Genomic DNA, 20,783 nt, shown 5'->3' with positions numbered 1-20,783 from the left:
ATTTGCAGGAGTCATAAGGTTAGCAACAAAGCAGAATATATTTTCCAGTTATGAGGGTTTATGTAAGAGAAGAGGCCAGAATCTATAGAAAATGTATGAGATTATGTAAAGTTGCCTGATTTAAATAAGGGGGGGAAATGGATCACCATACACTTGGTAGGGCAGCAAAGCTTCGCTGTTGAAAAGCATTTCTATGTTGATTAGTTTCTCAGGAGTCTTGCTGCATATAGCATCCAGCACTTTGCTGGCTGGCTGTTGCTCCCATTGGTGTTATAGTTCATGTGCTGTTGGGAAAACTTGACATGAGTTCAATAGCTGGGAGGCTTCCGAGCTGAAGTAGGGATCTTCCATTAAGTATTGATCCAGTATTGGCCTAATGCCCAGATTAGTGTATCATTTTCTGTATCAGTAGAGCAGCTGGCCCAACAGTACATGTGAAGAAAGTAAAATGCTTTGGAGTGGCCTTTCCTATCTCATGTGAAATGTAACACTCAGGCTTTGTCTACACTATGCAGCTTTTAGCGACATGGCTGTGCCGCTACAGCCGTGCCGTTAAAAGGCACACGATGTAACTGCTGTTTGTCAGCAGGAGAGAGCTCTCCTGTCGACAAAAAACTTCCACTCCCAACGAGCGGAGGTAGCTTTTTCAGCAGGAGAGTACTCTTGCCAACAAAGTGCTGTCACACAGTTGCTTTTCGTCAACAAAACTTTTGTCTTTCGCGGGAGTGTTTTTTGTTTTTGTTTTTAACACCTCTGAATGACAAAAGTTTTGTTGTTCAGTTGTCAGTGTAGACAAAGCCTCAATGTTTTGAGAACAGTATTTCCCATTTTCAGATAGAAGCTCTTAATTCTAGTTCTAGTTTTTTCATTCACATTGAAAAAATATTGAATTATTCATTAAAAAAATCAGCATTTTTACCAGTCTAATTCATGGATAAGAGTTTAAAAATGAAAAATAATTATGCTAAATCTGTAAACCTGTATAATAACAGCTACAAAACTGAAATGGTGTGTCTTTTGTTTAATTCATCACAGGAGTCTTCACAGAGTGATTATGCATACGAGGTGTGAAGTGTAATCTAGGTACCATAGGTAAGTTAAAGATGAACTACAATGCTTTGTACATATGTATCCCAAATTTTTCTTCTTTATGTACTTTCTCAGTACTTCTTTCAGGTTTCCATGTTTGCCCTGTAACATCTGGTAGCTTCAAAATTGTCTGAAATATTGCTCAGTGTTGCTTCCGGTGATGTTGATGTCACCAGTTGTTACAGGGTAAATCTGGAACACTGAACTCAAGACTAAGGCTACCAGAAAGTTTTACCAGTTATACCAACATAGTTATACTGCTATAACCGCTTGTGTAGATACTCTTACTTTGGCATAAGGATAGGGGTTTTTTTGTTTTGCTTAAGCTCCTTTCCAATTGACACAAGCTAAACTGAAGAAACCCGCTCTTAGGCTATATCTACACAAACACTTTTGTCGGTCAAGGGTGTGAAGAAGACACCCTCCTGACCAACATAAGTTTCAAAGACAGAAGCGCTGGTGTGGACAGTGCTATGTTGGCGGGAGATGCTCTCCTGCCAGCATAGCTACTTCTGCTTGTTGGGGGTGGTTTAATTTGGCCAAAGAGAGCGCTCTCCCACCGGCATAGAGCAGCTACACAGAAGACCTTAAAACAGCGCAGCTGCAGCAGTACAGCTGTGCCACTCTAAGGTCTGCAGTGTAGACATAGAGACTCTGATTTCAGTACAAGGCTATGTGGGGGTTATACTGGTGTAATTACATTGGTTTAAATTTGTATCTTAGGCTATAATGAAATTTTTCCCATGTAGGTAAGGCCTAAAGCACCGATCCTGTAAATGCTGACACATGTGCATAAATTTATGTACAGCAAGTAGTCCTGTTGATTACAGTGGTACTTTTGACACTGAGTAAAGTTAAACACATGTAAGTCTTTGTTTTATTTGAGCCACAGCAGGTGAGTGAACGAGGAATGGGTTTTAATAATTTTTATTTTAGAATATAGTTGAGTTTGTTTAACATCTATATATTTTAGGGGCATTGGAGTCCCATTGAAGTCAATGGAACTAGAGATATTCAGCATCTTTTGAAAATCAGACCACTAATCTTTAGTTTTATTTAAATTAATAAAATCTCAAATCTTCACCTTTTTAAGAATAGAGTTTCAGGTTTAACTCTGACTTTACTGATTTTTGAGCCACATTGTCATATAATGTACACATAAAACATACTCAGCCTTAAAATTGTTTTAATCTATCTGGGAATTTTTTGAATTAATTTAAAATTTACTATTTGGTCTCAAAACAGTAACAGCTACTTGCGCAAGATATGCACAGTACCCTTTGATGCACTTCTGTTGGTTGTACAGAAGAAGTTGCTAAAATTGACCTGTAAACAAGAATAAAGCTAGGCTGGTGTGATTTTAAAAAATGTTTTCTTTGATGTATAAAGATGGCCTATGGGTGTGCGGTTTGTTTTGTTTTATTTTTAAAAAGTTCAACTTGTTTTTTACATTAAAAATGCAGGTCTTCTCTGCTTTGTTTTTTCTGAATGGCAGAAGAATTAGTAGGGTTAAGACATCATTTACCAACAAAGGTTACATTTACACAGCTGAGGCCTTGTCTACGCAAGTTGCTAGTGTAAGTTAAATTAGTATAAAATCACACCTTTAGGTATATAAGTATATCTTTGTAGACCGGGCCTAACTAAAATCAGATTGAAAATGCTTTTGTTAAACCAGTGCTAACCCGTTTAAAATTGGCTAAGAGCAATTTAGTTTTGTGTAAGGGCTTGTTGGCACACAGAAATTTAACTAAATGTGTGACATTGTGCCAGTTTAGTTAAATGAGTGTAATTTTGTGTATAGAAAAGGACTTCATTTACTTGTAAATGCAAACTAAACCAATTTAAATCAGTTTTCAACTAATGGCTGCACAGGGTTCTAGTCAAGCCGTTTAAAACTTCCAACGCCCATTTAATTCAGACAGCTGGGAGAACAGATTTTTGTTCAACGTTTCATGTCCTCACTCCTTCAGATAAAGGAAAAGAAAGCTTTCATCTTATTCTGTGGTTCGCCAAGGAGAACAAAAAGCAAGGAACAACACAACTTGATATTCCTCATATTTTTAAGGAGGAAAATGGAAATGCCCATACACTTTGTACAGGATTCTAATATCATTGCTCTGTTTAATCGCATGAGAAATACACAGATCTGTACAAAAATAATAAACCGTACACACATTTCCCTGTCTCCGTTTTTTCACCACTCCAGAGCATTCTTTGGGCTGGGTTCAAAATTCTCTGAGGCTAGCATGAGTCCTTCTGCTACAGTGCATGGCTTATATTCTGAAACATGGAGCCTTCTCTTAGCTTGGCTGGTTCATCCACTTCCCTTCTTGTACTCAAAACTTCCTGTGTGGCACTGAGAGTTTTCACCTCCCTGGTTTTTAAAGGCTAACAGCAACGCCGTGGTATCTGTCCTGCATTTGGGAATTTTTCATTCTCCAAATACCGGCCCCTTGTTGAGGGAGGTTGGAGAGAACTGATTTCCCCTCGAATGCAGTTACTCTTTTGTTCTCACACAGGAAGACCTATTCAGGTGCATATAGTCCTTACTGGTTAGCTGTTGTTCCTGGTCTGGGTGAGACGTGCTTAAAGGCATGTCAGCAATGATGGATACACAGGGTAGAGGCATTCCCTGTTACAGCAATTTTCATAAAATCAACTTTTTAATATCAACCAGTATTCATAAGTTGTACTCCCTCAAAAGCTCACACACCCATTTCAGCAAACCATCCCTCCCATTCAGGGTCACTCAGTATTCTCACACCCTACGGTAGGTAGATTCCTGAAATGGCTTAGGTGTGTGTACTGTTGAAACAGGGAGCCCCTCCTCTTCCTTGGGATCTCAACCTAGTGCTGATGGAGTTTGAGTAATCACCCTTGCATACATCTTCTCTTTTCTACCTATCCGTCAAAGCAGCTTTTCTAGTAGCAATATAATCTGCTAGAAGGGTCAGAAAAATACAAGCATTTGTGGTGGGACATCCATACACTGCATTTTGTAAGGACAGTATGACCTTGAAGCCTCACCCAAAGATTTTTGCCAAAGGTTGTCTCTGACTTCCATATTAACCAAGTAATATACCTGCTTGTCGTCTTTTCCAAAGGGAATCTAAACTTCACACGTTGGATATGCTTAAGGTGCTATCTGTCTGTCTAGTTAGGACTGAGGTTTTTATGGTGGCCACTAGGTTATTTGTAGCTTATGCGGATAGGGTAAAAAGTCAGGCAATATTGACACAGAGACTATCTAATTGTATTTCTATCCGTATTAAATTATGCTACAAAATAGCTATTTTACAGCCAACTCCACTAGGGCTCAAGCAGCTTCTTCGAGAAGTGTTCCAATCTTGGAAATTTGTAAGGCAGTAACATGTGGTTTCAGTACATACTCTACCTATCCAACATTATGCTTCCACTATAGAGTAAAGATTTGATGCTAATTTTGGCAGGGTTGTCTTACAATCATTGGTTAGGTAGATTCCAAGCACCCACCTCCAGTCACTTAAGTCATTCCTTGTGAGTCGCCAAGAATGGAATATATGTAGACAAGAACCGAAAGAAAAAACATGTTACTTGTTTTTCATGTTACAGTAGCTGATTCTTCAGTGTATGTTTTCCATATATACCATAACTCTTCTTACTAATATGGAGTTATATAACACCTGGATTCTGCATTGGTGAAGGAATTGATGGTCACTGGGGGTCGCCCTCCCCTTTATGCCTGTGGATGGGAATCACAAAGACACTCAGGGTACAGGTGCAGCCCTAATGGACACTGCTGGCCAAAAGATTCTGAACATGAGCATGTGCACCAAGAGTGGAATATAAATGGACAACACATCCAAGGGCAAGTCATGCCCGACTAACCTAATTGGCTTCTGTGAGGAGATAACTGGGTCTGTGGATGAGGGGAAAGCAGTGGATGTGTTATTCCTTTACTTTAGCAAAGCTTTTGTTATGGTCTCCCACCGTATTCTTGCCAGCAAGTTAAAGAAGTATGGGCTGGATGAATGGACTATAAGGTGGATAGAAAGCGGCTAGATCGTCGGGCTCAACGGGTAGTGATCAATGGCTCCATGTCTAGTTGGCAGCCAGTTTCAAGCGGAGTGCCCCAAGGGTCGGTCCTGGGGCCGGTTTTGTTCTATATCTTCATTAATGATCTGGAGGGTGGCGTGGACTGCACTCTCAGCAGGTTTGCAGATGACACTAAACTGGGAGGAGTGGTAGATACGCTGGAGGGTAGGGACAGGATACAGAGGGACCTAGACAAATTAGAGGATTGGGCCAGAAGAAACCTGATGAGGTTCAACAAGGACAAGGGCAGAGTCCTGCACTTAGGACGGAAGAATCCCATTCACTGGTACAGACTAGGGAACGAATGGCTAAGCAGCAGTTCTGCAGAAAAGGACCTAGGGGTTACAGTGGACGAGAAGCTGGATATGAGTCAACAGTGTGCCCTTGTTGCCAAGAAGGCTAATGGCATTTTGGGCAGTGTAAGTAGGGGCATTGCCAGCAGATCGAGGGACATGATCATTCCCCTCTATTCGACATTGGTGAGGCCTCATCTGGAGTACTGTGTCCAGTTTTGGGCCCCACGCTACAAGAAGGATGTGGAAAAATTGAAAAGAGTCCAGCGGAGGGCAACAAAAATGATTAGGGGTCTGGAGCACATGACTTATGAGGAGAGGCTGAGGGAACTGGGATTGTTTAGTCTGCAGAAGAGAAGAATGAGGGGGGATTTGATAGCTGCTTTCAACCCGGAAGGGAGTTCCAAAGAAGATGGAGCTAGGCTGTTCTCAGTGGTACCAGATGACAGAACAAGGAGTAATGGTCTCAAGTTGCAAGTGGGGGAGGTCTATGTTGGATATTAGGAAAAACTTTTTCACTAGGAGGGTGGTGAAGCACTGGAATGGGTTACCTAGGGAGGTGGTGGAATCTCCTTCCTTAGAGGTTTTTAAGGTCAGGCTTGACAAAGCCCTGGCTGGGATGATTTAGTTTGGAATTGGTCCTGCTTTGAGCAAGGGGTTGGACTAGATGACCTCCTGAGGTCCCTTCCAACCCTGATATTCTATGATTCTATGATCTCAAAGAAGCACACTTACTGTATGAGACAACTATTTCTTCTAGTGCACAAATACATGTTTTGTTCAGTACATCAAGAATGAATATTTGTAATGTGAGTGGGCAGTCATTCTGTAAAAACTTGAGACGTGGATATAAAAATCAGCTGAAGCATTAAAGGGATAATGTCAGCTTAAACTCGTATACATTTATTTACCTGTGTGTTTCTAACATTTTAGGTTATTCAAAGGGGGGCGTGGAAGGGATTGAAAAAGTAAAAATTTATTTTTCACCATTTATATACTGTTCAGTTCTTGGATTTTGTTGGGACACTAAAACCTCATCCAGTTTCACGTCTAAGTGTTGAAACATTGAGGTTATGTCTACACTAGAGAGCTTAAAGCGGCACAGCTGTACAGATGCAGCTGCACCGCTGTAATATCTCTGGTGTAGCCGCTCTATGCCAACTGGAGAGAGCTCTCCCATCAACATAATTAAACTGCCCCCAACGAGTGGCAGTAGCTATGTCAGCGGGAGAAGCTCTTCCGCCGACAAAGTGCTGTGCATACTACCATTTATATCGGCATAATTTATGTCAGTTGGGGGCGTGTTTTCACACGCCGAGTGACTTAAGTTTCCCAACATGTTGTGCCCGAGTTGTGATCAGTGCAGGTGAATTTGTATTTGTTTAAAAACAGTTGTTACTATTTTCTTTTCTTTTTAAGAAATCATAAACTTTTTTGATGGTCTTAGGTTTTATGGAAACTTGGTTTTTTATAAAATTTAACTTTTGGGCCAATTTTAAATTAACATTATCCTTCTAAGTTGTTAGAGCATTTATGGACTTACTGACTGACTTCATGTATCTGGGACATGAAGTATGCAAACATAAACTATTTTTCCTCTCACCCAACTGAAACAGTACCCAAGGATATGGAAATAAATGTAAGTGAAGTGTATGAGATGTTTCTTATAGAACTGCATCTGCAAAATAGTAGGGGCAAAAATCATGTTGTAGTATCAGGCTAGTACTAATTATCTTATGTAGCACCATGAATTTATCTAGAACTTTGCAAAAGAGAGTAAGGCCTGCCCTTAATATCTTCTTGTCTGCATAAGATAGATTTAAAAATAATTACTAACTAGGGGAACAAAATTTTAGGTTGGGAAGGATGTGGAGTGAGTAGATGTGAGGAAACTATCTAAAGTGCTCAGTCAGTGTGAGAGGAGGAGCAAAGTTGAAGACAGGTGTAGATGAACAGAGTAGTCAGAATTAAAAGCAGAGGAAGGAAGAGCAAAAGTTGAATAAAATGAAAGTAGGACTTTTAAGATGGGGACAAGGAGATCAAATGTGATGTGATAGGCTATTTGAGGGAAATTAAGGAGGGGGGCACTATGGGTGTAGCAGCAGGAGAGGATAACTTGCAAAAAGAATAAAACAAATAATAGCTACCAAATATGGTTGGGAAATGGTTTGATATTAAAGAACTCCAGTCTGTATACAGCCAAACTGTGAAATCTAACATTGAAATTGATTTTATGAAAATTGACAATTCACTATGCTAAGAAAGTGAAAATCTACCATAACTCTCTGTAGTGCATTTTGAAAGTTAATTTTGGTAAATCTCAGATGCCAAATTATTATGACCTTTTTGATAATGAGACTAACATGTTATTACTGAACTATGGTATTTTTTGCAACATAGACTTTTTGCAATCTGTAAACTGTTAAACTATTTTGTATTAATATTAAATTTTGTTCATATACACAAATCAATTTTACATAGAGGTGAGCATATGGTGTGCTCCTTGAGTACAATTGGTTGATACAGTTGCCATGAATACACTTTATATTTTTCATTTAGATGCATTGTTTTTGAAGAAGCAAACCTGAGACATGAGGTGTTACAGTCTTTTGTCTGTGAAGTCTTGAATTCAGAATATGATGTCATTTTATAGTTTTTACATCACTCATCACACATAGCTTAGAGTGAGAATTCTAAATATGTTCTGGCCATGCACATTAGTAAGAAATTTTCATTGTATATTTATAACTGTATTTCACAACAACACCAATATATTCATTCTCATCTGAAGTCTGCAAGTCAAATAATGTTTAAATAGCAGGGTTTCATTTAGTAACGTAGTTTATTTCAAACTCACACAAAACTCTTTTACATATTTATACTCCAGAAATATAGGACTTATCCAGGGCACTTGAATTTTCTGTCATGTGCAAGTTCAGTATTTGACGAAAGCCTTTGCAAAGACGAAAGAAGAACTGTCCACTTCCTTTTCATTGCGTTACATTGCTTGAGAACAAGTGCTCCTGAGTTGATGGAGGGTAATTAGCAATTAGTATTCAGTATTTGCATCAGAATGTGCCAGTACTGCAGGCCAAAACATCAAAAGGTTTGGAAGAGAGGTATAAAATGAAGAAAGTTAGAGCAACTATAGCATCTGTTCGTAAATATGACTGACATTATGCTTGTTAGCCTGGAGACTTCACTGTGGAAAGAATGTAGTCAAGAGTCTTTCTGATGTAGGAATAATGACCTTGGCTTACTCTAGATTTCTTTAGGAATAAGAATGCAGAAGATGTGATAGCTGGTAATCATGACATGGAAAATGTTGATCACTAAAGAAAAAGTTTAGCTTTCAGGAAAAACGTATTCTCCACTTAATTTTACTAGGATAGTTATTATTGATGTGTAAAAATTGCCTGAACTATTCAATATGAATTTTTCTAATATGCTGTTTTTTAAACTAGAAACTCAATGGAATAAAACTCTCATTTAAAATTATGTGCAATTTCTTGTTCACATAAACTCTGCCCACTTGATAATATCTATGTAATAGGTATAGCATGCTAAAGCTTTTTCAGATATTTAAAGTGGAACAGTTAATTTGAAAATCATATTTCTTTTAAAATTTTGTGCATTTCTACAAGTAACACCTGAGACAGTGGATTTCAGTGTGTTTACTCTGTGCATCTGACAGCAATTTGTGTAAAAGTAAGTTTCAGATTTTCCCATGTATAGTCAGTTTCTCCCTTGAAGAAGACACCCTCAGCCATCAAGAAAAGAGAAGGAAATAACTCCTATTTTTTTAGGAAGGATTTTAAAAATCAAGGCAAACTGTATAAAAGTGCATTATGGAAGCTTGATTTTTTTTATATTCAATTATTTTAAAAAATTCAAATTAAATTTTTATATCTTCATATAGAATTTTATCTACATTTTTTAAAGATTTTCCTCTTGTGCTACAGTTCCAATGTAATGACATTTATTTGAGGGCAAAATCTTAACTTTAAAATTGCAGTCTTGTGGGAGTATTTTTCAGATTCTTAATAATGTATCATTCCTTAGAATATTACATACATATATTATCTATCGGGAGAGACCCAAAAAGATTTACAGATTATGGGTGTGGTTCAGGCACCAGAGCCCTTTGTAGCAATTCCATTAACTTCAGTAGGAATTCATGCAAAAAAATTTCTTCCATTAGGCTCTTCTATATAAAGGACTCACTTTTACACTAAAGTCTAGCCAAATATGGAATGGCAAATTTGACTATTTTAAAAAAGAATCCAGTTTCTGATTGCCTTTTTAATAGTATGTTCTGATTTTTTTAAAATTAAAATCTTAAGGGTTCTCCAGCAGGAAAGAAACTGACTGAAAAGTGCAGTCAGATGCACAGTAAACAAACGGTTCTCTAATCTCAAGCCGGTGCATTGGTTTTTATTTATGGAATCAGTTACACCACTTCTGGCAGTCCATGTACTATTTTATTATGGAGAATATTTTAATTAAAACAGAAAACAGCAATGTTTATATAAGACCTGACTTGAAAAACACTGGATTTTGTGATCCAGTTTCACTGTGTGTGTAATGTGGATAACATAGTTGTCCTACAGAGGAATTGAGACAAGCTATTAATGATTGTAAAATGAGGTTGTTATTTTTTTTTAAATACACACTCGAAGAAGTTTGGATTTGTTTTCACTCTTCTCTTCTTTGTACCTAGTAAGTTTGCTGGTGGTTTAGAAGTGCTCTGCAAAGTGAAAACATGTTTCCATTTTCTTTCTTCCTTTCTGTCAGCAGAGCTAGATATGCTAGAGTGCGTGCTGGTGGGGGTGGAGGTTCTTTCACTATTCAAAAAGGAACAGTCTATTTAACTTCAGGAGTAGAGTTGGCTTGGTCATGATACAGTGCCTCTGGGACAGGGGATGTGATGTGGTGAGATTGCAGCAAGGATATAGGGGAAGTGAGAAGAAATAACCTTCATGTCTTAAGCTTGGTCTGTACACAGTTTTAGTACTGGTATAATTATTTGGTATGAGGTGTGATTTATTTATCTATCTAAACCAAAATAGTTAATCCGATAGAATTCCTTGTATGGATGCAATTATACCAATATAAAAGTACCTATTATCAATGGTTCTTAACAAGGGGTATGCATACCCTTGGGGGTATACAGAGGTCTTCCAGGTGGAGTACATCAACTCATCTAGGTATTTGCCTAGTTTTACAACAGGCTACCTATAATGCATTAGTGAAGTCAGTACAAACAAAAATTTCATACAATGACTTGTTTATACTGCTCTATATGCTATACACTGAAATGTAAGTACAATATTTTTATTCCAATTGATTTATTTTACAATTTTATGGTAAAAATTAGAAAGTAAGCATTTTTTCAGTAATAGGGTGCTGTGACACGTTTGTACTTTTATATCTGATTTTGTAAGCAAGTAGTTTTTAAATGAGGTGAAACTTGGGGGAATGCAAGACAAATCAGACTCCTGAAAGGGATACAGTAGCCTGGAAAAGTTGAAAGCCACTGCCTTATACTGTGTATGTGCAGCTTATTTACTCTTCCTGTACAGGAGTAGCTATAATGGTGTAAAACACCTTTATAGCAGGGCAACTGTATCCACACTAGGGAGGTTATATTGTTTAACTATACTAATATTAGTTAAAGCAGTACAACTTTTGAGTATAGACGAGGCCTCAGTATAAGTGTATTGGCTAGGTACATAAAGCAGATTCAATTTCACGTGCTGTATGGACTTTAATTTAGATGTTGACATTAATTTAAACAAGTGGTTGTGATGCTTCATAACTCTTATGCACTGCACCCTTCTTACATATTGACTAATGTAAAGATGTAGATATGTGCCCAAACCACCCTTATATATGAACATTTAATATTACATAACAATGGTTTACACTGTATAATGATCTCAGTTTTGTCACTACTTTGCACACTTCACACAGATGAGGGGAGCAGACTTGAATCTCAACCAAATTTCTGCTTTTTAAAGCATACTGTGGCTACTAAAGCGAATATGATATTGGCATCATCTTGTTCCACAGATCTGTTTTCACCTAAGAAGTGTCTTCTTTTAATGACAAATATACATTTTTAATTACTCCTGTTAGTGCTGCTAAACCAGTACAACTTCAGCAGAGCAAGCTATACAAGTTGACTGATACAGCAATGGAAACATTGGCTTAGTTCTAACTGAGTAAGTTCTTAATTAGATCTTCGGTAGATCAAAATTGATGGTAATGATGTAAAAACCAAAGAGAACACATTAGTACTTTGAAATCTTGCTGTGAACTATAGTTCTGCTGTAATAAAAAACCAAAAGTAACCTAAGAAACAGAAAAATTATATGAAAGCCCTTGAAACACAAACATGGAACTATATGATGCTATTTCTACAGAGTCATGTTTAGAGCATAACCACACTTTAAATTAGTTGCTGGGCTCACTTCAGCAACTGTGGCTATAATTTATTTATATAAATAATATTTCCCCCCCAGATATTTTCATCTTTAAGGTTCTAGATGTTAAGAATCTTCTTCTTTCTTTGACAGGAAATTCTGGTGATTAAAGATCATGGCAACCATAGAGGAACTGGCCCATCAAATTATTGAACAACAAATGGGAGAGGTACATATACATGTATATATATTTAGTCCTATTTGAGACAAGTTGGACAATAAAGCATAATACTGATATGTAAAGATCAAAGACACAAGAGAGAATGGTCTCTAGTGGGCCCCAAGCTACACAAGACCCTCCCATAGAAGATTAGCAGGAACCCTTGTTCTTGCTATCTTCATATCATGATGCAAGACTTGCATCTTTGTCAAAGCATTCCCCAAAGAAACTGAGCTTAAAAAAAATAGCAGTATTTTCAAAGGTAGAAATCATTGACTAAATCAGTGGTTGTCATCATACAGCTGTTAGTCATATGAGGCAGGCTTTCCTCTCTTCTAGCATCAAAATTGCATTCTGCATACAGTGTCTGAATATTACAGTAATAGGTGCTTTTAGAAATGTATGAATAGATAGTAAAAAGTCGTGTTGTCAGTGTGTGTGTATAAATATAAAACACTTAAGGATTCATTACTATATGTCCTGTTCAAAATCAATACAAGTGTGGTTATAAGAAAAATATATAAAAATGGCACCTGTTTACTTGAAATTTCTGCTCTTGGTTAATTTAGATTTGTCTTACTTTACAGTCAAGTGAAGTATTCCAGGTGATTTCACATTCAATTCATATCAGTTTTAACATTGAATAGAAAGGTTTTCCTCTTGGATTGCTAATTTTATATATGTTCTTATGCTACCTTCATCATTGTAGTATGTGTGTGCCTTCCATGGTGCATTAAGTGGCATGAGTAACATCTGTCATGTGTGGTTTATCCTTTCTCTCATCCTCTTCGGAGGGGTGTGTGTGTGTGTGTGAGAGAGAGAGAGAGAGAGAGAGAGATTTTGAGGGGTGTTGGCTTATTTTTGTTTGACGGTACACCCTGGCTACATGTTTATATTAGAAAAGGCAGGTTGAAGAAACACATTGCACTTTGGAGTGGAAGGTGGTGAGGTTTGATCTTAGCAACTGTGGGAGTTTATTCCACAGTCTTGGCCCAGCCCCTGAGAATGCTCCATTTCCTGAACAGACAGGCTTTATATGGTAGCAAGTTCCCTTATGTCTGAGGGATGGAGATGTTGACCTCAGTCTTCATCCAGGTGCTTTAGTCAATCTTTTAGATATCCTCGGCCCAGGCCATTGAGTGCCATGAATTTAAGGATTGAGACTTTGCATTTGACTCCAGAATTCAGTCAGTCTGTGAATTTTTAAAATTTTAAAAAAAAATCTCTCATCCCTGACTCATCCTTTTCACAGTAGCAATAGTTTATATCCAATTCAAAAACAGCAACAAAAGTCAAACTCATACTCAACAGATGGGGAGAGAGAAAGACAAGCAGCGTGGCTGGCTTTCTCCTTTTCTTCTTCTGTGGAGAGGCCACTTTAATTAGAATAACAGGCCCTATTTGCTCTTCCTGACAGAGTCCTGGCATGCTATTCTGTCAGTTCTTGTATTTTAGTTTGTTTAGTAAGAACACACCTGTCTTCCTTTATCCCACAGTTAGAGGAAGGGAAGCAATTGTGCTGTTTGCACCACAGCTAGTAACCTCTTTTCTTAAACTTGTGTGGGTTTGATTGCTTTGGTGTGCAAAATAGATGGAGCTTATTTCTGACCCCCGACTTATTATCAGTAGGTCCAAACAGGCTTATACATTGCTGCTACAGCTTCCCTTTGTGAAGACAGACTTCTAGCATAGTAAGCAGGTGGTGCTGAAAACATTACTTTCTAGAGGATTTCCAGATACTAATAACTTAACCTTTTATTGTCCAGTTTTTAACTACCACTGTTAGATAAAGTTATTGAGAAAGTGGTATTGGTGCCAATATAAAAGAGCCTAGATCTACTGAAGAAGCTTCAATTATGTCTTGATCTCGTTGGTGTATCTGACTAGTATGAAGACTGTGCTGTCATCTATGGCTGACTACCCACTACCAGTGAATGACACAAGTAAAATTTTCTTATGCCCTTTTAGACCAGTCATCAGTTTTGATAACATTGATCATAAAGTGATCTACGTGCAGAGTTTTGTGGTGGTTGATGGAAAGGATACTCTGTGGGTTGTTTCTCTGAGAGATCTCAAAGAGTAGCTGAGTATTTGCTCTTCCTCCTTAGGGTCACTTGCATATGAGACTCCATCTTGTTAACTTTCAATGTGTATTTATGGTTGCTAAGGGAAATAGTAAGACGGTTCATCCCCGTACAGATGACACTTGTATATTTTCCTTTTGTTATATCCAGATGCAGCAATATCTATTGTTTTTCCAGTGTCTGAAAGAAGTGAAGTAGATGGGAACAAACTGGCCTCAGAGTCAGTGCCAACAGGTGGAGGGAAATATCTTGAAGAATGAACTGCGTGCTGAGTACACATTCTATTTTTGTGTATGCTCACCTTTGCCAATATAGTTTGGAATTTGGGGATTATATAGATTCCAACGTTGTTTTTGGATTTTCAGGTAGCAGCCTTTTTCATCTATAGTTGAACTACAGGATACAGCTATTCATCTCTCTGGTTATACTTATGCTGGATGCAAGTTTGTGACTTGCCCTTGGAAACCATATTTGAAGCTGCATGGAAGTTGAGCCAGTAATTCCAATAGCACTTGTAATTCACATGAACATTGATGAAATAATTTTCACTGAATTCACAAGCAAAATCCAGTTTGGGGTATATGTGCGCAAAAGAGACCTTTTCGCCCTACTTTTAAAGAAAACTAAGGATATTCACAGACCTGATATTTCATTAAGATACTGGAGTCACTAATAGCAGTTAGGGTAGTAACTAGGTAGTAATTATTGTTCATAGAGCATTTTAGAAATGAAAAATCTATTTAGAGCATGATCTTTGGAATAGATTGCAATGATGTATTTTGCAAAACCTATTAAATATATGCAGATTAGAAGCAAAAGAAAGTTTTTTTTATTTTTAAAAAAATTCCTAGCTACAATTTAAGATTACCTATATGAAGCATTACATAGAGTGTACCGTCTCATAAATCTTCTGCCCAATACTATCCACTTCCTACCAGGAATGAGGAAGTTCTTATCCCCAAACCATGGTCAGGTATTTCTGCCAGTCAGGAACTTGCAATACTCTCTCTCATAATCTGTGGAGCTGTAAAGTAATTACATAGTAGTTTATCCATCTCCTCATGTGCTGCCAAATTCCAGTTTCAGTTAACATCTGTGAAAGCAAATAAGTATCCACCACAAACATGTAAAACTTGATATTTAACAAATACGCTGGTTACACTGTGACAAATAGTATTTAATGTTTTTGTTAATACATCCATGAACAATATAAAGTTTCTTTCAAACGTTTAAACTCATACTGCTGCATGTCAATAATTAGCAGTTTCATCTTCTTTAAAGTGTATCTTTGAGAGCTTTAAAGAAACAACTGTATTTCAGTCCTGGAATAAATAATTCTGTAGCTACAGCATAGGAACCATCATTGCCAGTATGAGAGAACATATGGAGAAGGACCACAGAACACTAAAAAGAAAAGTCTAGAGTAAGAAAGGTCTACACAAGGTATCAGAAAAGCACCATCTGCCTGTAAATTACCACCAGTACAGGTCATTTAGAGGGTATCTCAGAAAATTTTGCCTGAAAGGGGTCTTTTCTTTGCAATCATTATATAAGTCTAAAATATTATATATTTGTATTCTATTATAATATCAATAATGAACCCTCTCATTTCTGCTTGAAATTTCTTCATTGTAGTCTTTAGCCAAAAAAGTATTTTGGGAAGTCTGAAATTAGAGAAAGTGTTTAATTTATTGGAGGCTGTAAAAGGGTTTTCACTTTCGTGAAGTCTGACTTTTTTTGTAATGCAGTATTGCAAAAATGAGTTGGTTTAGAAACTTCATTTTTTATTTATTCCGTAATCCTAGGAGAAATCTAGTGAATAGAGCTATTTTTATTAGACTAGTTCAAATCTTGGGTATTGCTATTAACTATAGAAATGTGAACATTCGAGAGCTCCTGGCAGAGTTTATAGACTCATTGATCAGTTTTATGGAGTTTACAAGCTCTGCAGACACACAACAGAATTTGTAAACTGTATAATCGAAATAATTCCAGTATGAAGATTTGGAAAATCAGCAGTGATTGTAAACTCTTTAAGACAAATAGTTGTATGCAGTGGTGTTATGGTCATGTCAGTTTTAGGATATTAGAAAGACGAGACAGATGAGGTGATATCTTTTTTTGGACTAACTTCTGTTGGTGAGAGAGACAAGCTTTCAAGCTATACAGAACTTGACTGGTCGCTTAGAATTTGTACTAACTACTTATGCTAAACCAGGGGTCAGCAACCTATGGCATGCATGCCAAAAGCAGCACGCGAGAAGATTTTGAGTGGCACTCACATTGCCCGGGTCCCAGCCATTGGTCCCGGGGGCTCTGCTGCCACCCTGGGTCCCGGATGCTGGCCCCACTCAGCCTGCTACAGGCCCCAGGTCCCGGTCCCAAGTCCCGGGGGCACTGCTGCCAGCCTGGGGTCCTACCGCTGGCCCCCTGCCACTCGGGTCCCAGCCACTGGTCCTGGGAGCTCTGTTACCATCCTGGGGTCCCAGACGCCAGGCCGGGGCTCTGTTCCTGGCCTCAGCCTGGGGCTCTGCAGCCACCCCCAGCTGTGGCCACTGGCCCCAGTCTGGGGCAGTGAGGGATGTAGACAGGGGCAAGAGGGATGCGGACAGGGGCAAGAGGCAGCACCTCCACCTTAAAAATTGTTCCAGCGCCCACTGTACTGGGATATTTTTAAATCCTGATTTGCTGCTTGCATCCCTATCCCGTCATGTGGAACAGCACATTGCGTTTGACCTTGTGCGTGCTGTCTGTCGCGATTTTTTTTCCCCACTGTAAGTTGAGGGGTATATTTGACAAAATGTCAGCTCCTAAGAAAGCAAAGTTAGATGTCCGTTCATTTCAGCCTTCTTGGACAGACACATTTGGATTTATTCAAAAGAAGGACCGTGCTATTTGTGCTTTCTATTGTGAAAATATTGTTTGTCGCACATCAAGTGTTTGATGACATTTTCAAACGAAGCACGAGAAAACCTTTCTTGAGGAAGCAGACAAGAGTGAATTGATCAAAAAGGCAGTAGCAGGATATGAGAAGCAAAGCAGTGTTTTTAAATGCTTAAGTGTAAGTAAAAATCAAGCCACAGAAGGAGGTTACAGTGCATTGCAAAAAATGGAAACCCACTTACAAATGGGAAATATAAAAGAAGTTTTTCTCAGCAATTCGTGAGGTTTTGTTCAATGATTTGCCAAATAAATATGCATATGTAGAATAAAAGAACTGCTTGTCTCTGCCAGAACAGTTGAGAGACGCGTAAACGAAATGGCAGAAAACATTAATGAAAAGCAGATGACTGCATTAAAAGAAACAGCAGTGTTTAGCGTTGCAGTTGATGAGAGGGTGGAGATAAACGACATTCAACATTTGGCAGTTGTTGCAAGATGCTTCTGATGAAATCCAAGAGGAGCTTTGTTGCCTAAAACCCCTGTATGGCACAACAAAGGGAGGAAGAGATAGCAGAAACTTTTGTAAACCATTTTGAAGAATGAGGAGTTGACATCAGTAAAATATTTCGTGTGACAACAGATGGTGCTCCCGCCATGGTCGGAAAACAGAAGGAATTTGTAAAGTTACTTGAAGATCAAATTGGCTGCCTGACAGTCAAATTTCACTGTATCATCCATCAAGAAAACCTGTGTGCTAAAATTTCTAATTCAGAGCTTAATAATGTGTTGAGTACAGTGGTGCAAATTGTGAATGTCCTTGTTGCTCGATCTGCTTTGACTCTCAGACAGTCTCAAGCACTGCTAGAAGAGATGGACATTGCTTATAATGACATTCAACTTCATCGGAACTTTTGGTCGCTAAGTTGTGGCAAGGTTTTGGTGCGCTTTGTAAACTGTTTTGATGCAATCAAGGCCTTTTTGTTGGAAAAAGGACAAAACTACCCCAACTGGATGATGACAAATGGTTGTGTTAGCTCATGTTTCTAACTGACATCACCGCTCACCTAAATGAACTCAACCTCCATCTCCAGGGTGCACGGCAAACGGGTTTGGATCTTTATGAAGCCCGCAAGGCATTTGTTGTAAAACTAGCAGTTTTTTCTTGGGATATTTGAACTTCAGCTTTCCGCTACTTCCAACACATAAAAGAGCTATCGACACATTGCACTGTCAGTGTCAATGAGATTGGAATGTGCATGCAAGAACTGGAATCAGAATATTCTGACAGATTTCAAGATTTCCAGCGATTTGGCCCAATGCTTTCTTTTCTAATTAAACCTGAAAAGTTCAACGAAAGCGACTTGGATTTGGCTGTATTTCAGTGGATGGGTGTTGAAGATTTCGAAATGCAGCTCATTCAGTTAAAAAGCTCAGAATTGTGGGCATCAAAGTTTGGAGATCTGCGGAGTGCACTTAAAGCTACCGAGAGAGTCTTGGGGCCTCTATTCTGACCTGATGGACATCCCTGCCAGTGAAATTTAACTGTTTGAAGAAAATAGCGTTTGCAATGCTTTCAGCATTTGGATCCACATACCTGTGTGAATGGGTATTTTCACACATGATATCTGTCCTCTGTCCCTTTTGGAGCCGGTTAACAACTGATCACTCAGAAACCTGTGTGTAGCTTAAAGTATCCAAATACATACCAGACATTGGAAAACTCAGAAAGGAAAAGCAAGGGCAAGGATCACAGTAAACTGATGAGATCTGCATTTTAATTTAATTTTAAATGAAGCTTCTTAAACATTTTAAAAACCCTATTTACTTTACATACAACAATAGTTTAGTTATATATTATAGAGAGAGACCATCTAAAATATTAAAATGCATTATTGGCACACGAAACATTAAATTAGAGTGAATAAATGAAGATTTGGCACACCACCACAACCCATGCTTTAGAGCCTACAAGTCCACTCAGTCCTACTTCTTGTTCAGTCAATCAATAAGACAAACAAGTTTGTTTACATTTACGGGAGATCATGCTGCCTGCTTTTTATTTTCGTCACCTGAAAGTGAGAACAGGCGTTCACATGGCACTATTGTAGCCAGTGTTGCAAGGTATTTACGTGCCAGATATGCTAAACATTCGTATGCCCCTTCATGCTTTGGCCACTATTCCAGAGGACATGCTTCCATGCTGATGATGCTCATTAAAAAAATAGTGCTTTAATTAAATTTGTGACTGAACTCCTTGGGGGAGAATTGTATGTCTCTTGTTCTGTTTTACCCGCATTCTGTCATATATTTCATGTTATAGCAGTCTCGGATGATGACCCAACACATGTTGTTCATTTTAAGAACACTTTCACAGCAGATTTATAGAATCATAGAATATTAGGGTTGGAAAAGACCTCAGGAGGTCATCTAGTCCAATCCCCTGCTCAAAGCAGGACCAACACCCACTAAAATATCCCAGCCAGGGCTCTGTCAAGCCGGGCCTTACAAACCTCTAAGGATGGAAATTCCACCACCTCCCTAGGTAACCCATTCCAGTGCTTCACCACCCTCCTAGTGAAATAAACGAAAAGAAGGTACCAATGTGAGATTTCTAAAATTAGCTACAGCACTCAACACAAGGTTTAAGAATCTGAAGTGCCTTCCAAAATCTGATCAGGACGGTGTGTGGCGCATGCTTTCATAAGTCTTTAAAAGAGCAAACCCTGATGAGGAAACTACAGAACCCGAACCACCAAAAAGAAGAAAATCAACCTTCTGGTTGCATCTGACTCAGATGATGGAAACCCATCGTCAGCATGTCCTCTGGAATGGTGGTTGAAGCATGAAAGGACATATGAATCTTCATCACATCTGTGATGTAAATATCTTGTGACGTTGGCTACAACAGTACCATGTGAACTCCTATTCTCACTTTCAGGTGACATTGTAAACAAGAAGCGGGCAACATTTCCTGCAAATTGTAACCAAACTTGTTTGTCTGAACGATTGGCTGAAGTAGGACTGAGTGGACTTGTAAGCGCTAAAGTTTTACATTGTTTTATTTTTGAATGCAGTTTATTTTGTACATAGTTCTACATTTGTAAGTTCAACTTTCATGATAAAGAGATTTCACTACAGTACTTGTATTAGATTAATTGAAAAATACTATTTCTTTTGTTTTTTACTGTGAAAATATTTGTAATCAAAAATAAATATCAAGTGAGCACTGTACACTTTGTATTCTGTGTTGTAATTGAAATCAATATATTTGAAAATGTAGAAAACTTACAAAAATATTTAAATAAATGGTATTCTGTTATTGTTTAAGAGCACGATTAATCATGATTAATTTTTTTAATCGCACGATTAATCGCAATTAATTTTTTTAGTCGCTTGACAGCCCTAATCATAATTGAATTGTGCCAAATAATTGTTTAAACCATCAAAAGTACTAGAAATAGTTAAAGCCCTGTGTTATATACATTATACTTGACTTAGTGTATGTGGAACTTTCACCAGTCCAGTTAGTATTGTGTTTGTTTGTTTTTACTTTAAATTCAAATTACTTTACATTGCCTCCAAATTTTAAATTTAATGTGCTGCAGATTTTTATACTGAAAATGAGTAAATGACTGGAAGAATTTGTCTGGGGAAAGCTGAGGGTTATAACAGCTGAGTAGAGAACAATTGGCACTCAAGGAGATGTGCAAGG

The 20,783-nt window shown here is 38.1% G+C and overlaps 1 protein-coding gene across 6 annotated transcripts in view; it reads left to right on the top strand.

The window, feature by feature from the left end:
* The window catches only part of NR2C1 (nuclear receptor subfamily 2 group C member 1), a 96,632-nt gene that overhangs the window by 14,207 nt on the left and 61,642 nt on the right, over positions 1 to 20,783 (top strand). For 2 of the 6 annotated variants that reach the window (XM_034772943.1, XM_034772912.1), the window contains exons 2-3: positions 1,036 to 1,092; positions 12,038 to 12,113. In XM_034772943.1, the coding sequence (XP_034628834.1) occupies positions 12,060 to 12,113 (54 nt within the window). In that variant the 5' untranslated portion in view covers positions 1,036 to 1,092; positions 12,038 to 12,059. Of the gene's footprint in view, positions 1 to 1,035; positions 1,093 to 1,838; positions 1,954 to 12,037; positions 12,114 to 20,783 lie in introns of all 6 variants that reach the window. The other 4 variants (XM_034772950.1, XM_034772935.1, XM_034772921.1 and 1 more) reach the window with 3 other exon arrangements.

This window comes from Trachemys scripta, chromosome 1 (assembly GCF_013100865.1).
Source record: "Trachemys scripta elegans isolate TJP31775 chromosome 1, CAS_Tse_1.0, whole genome shotgun sequence".
Taxonomy (NCBI): domain Eukaryota; kingdom Metazoa; phylum Chordata; order Testudines; family Emydidae; genus Trachemys; species Trachemys scripta.
Note: the sequence above shows the minus strand (reverse complement) of the source record. Positions and strands in the feature narration are given on the sequence as shown.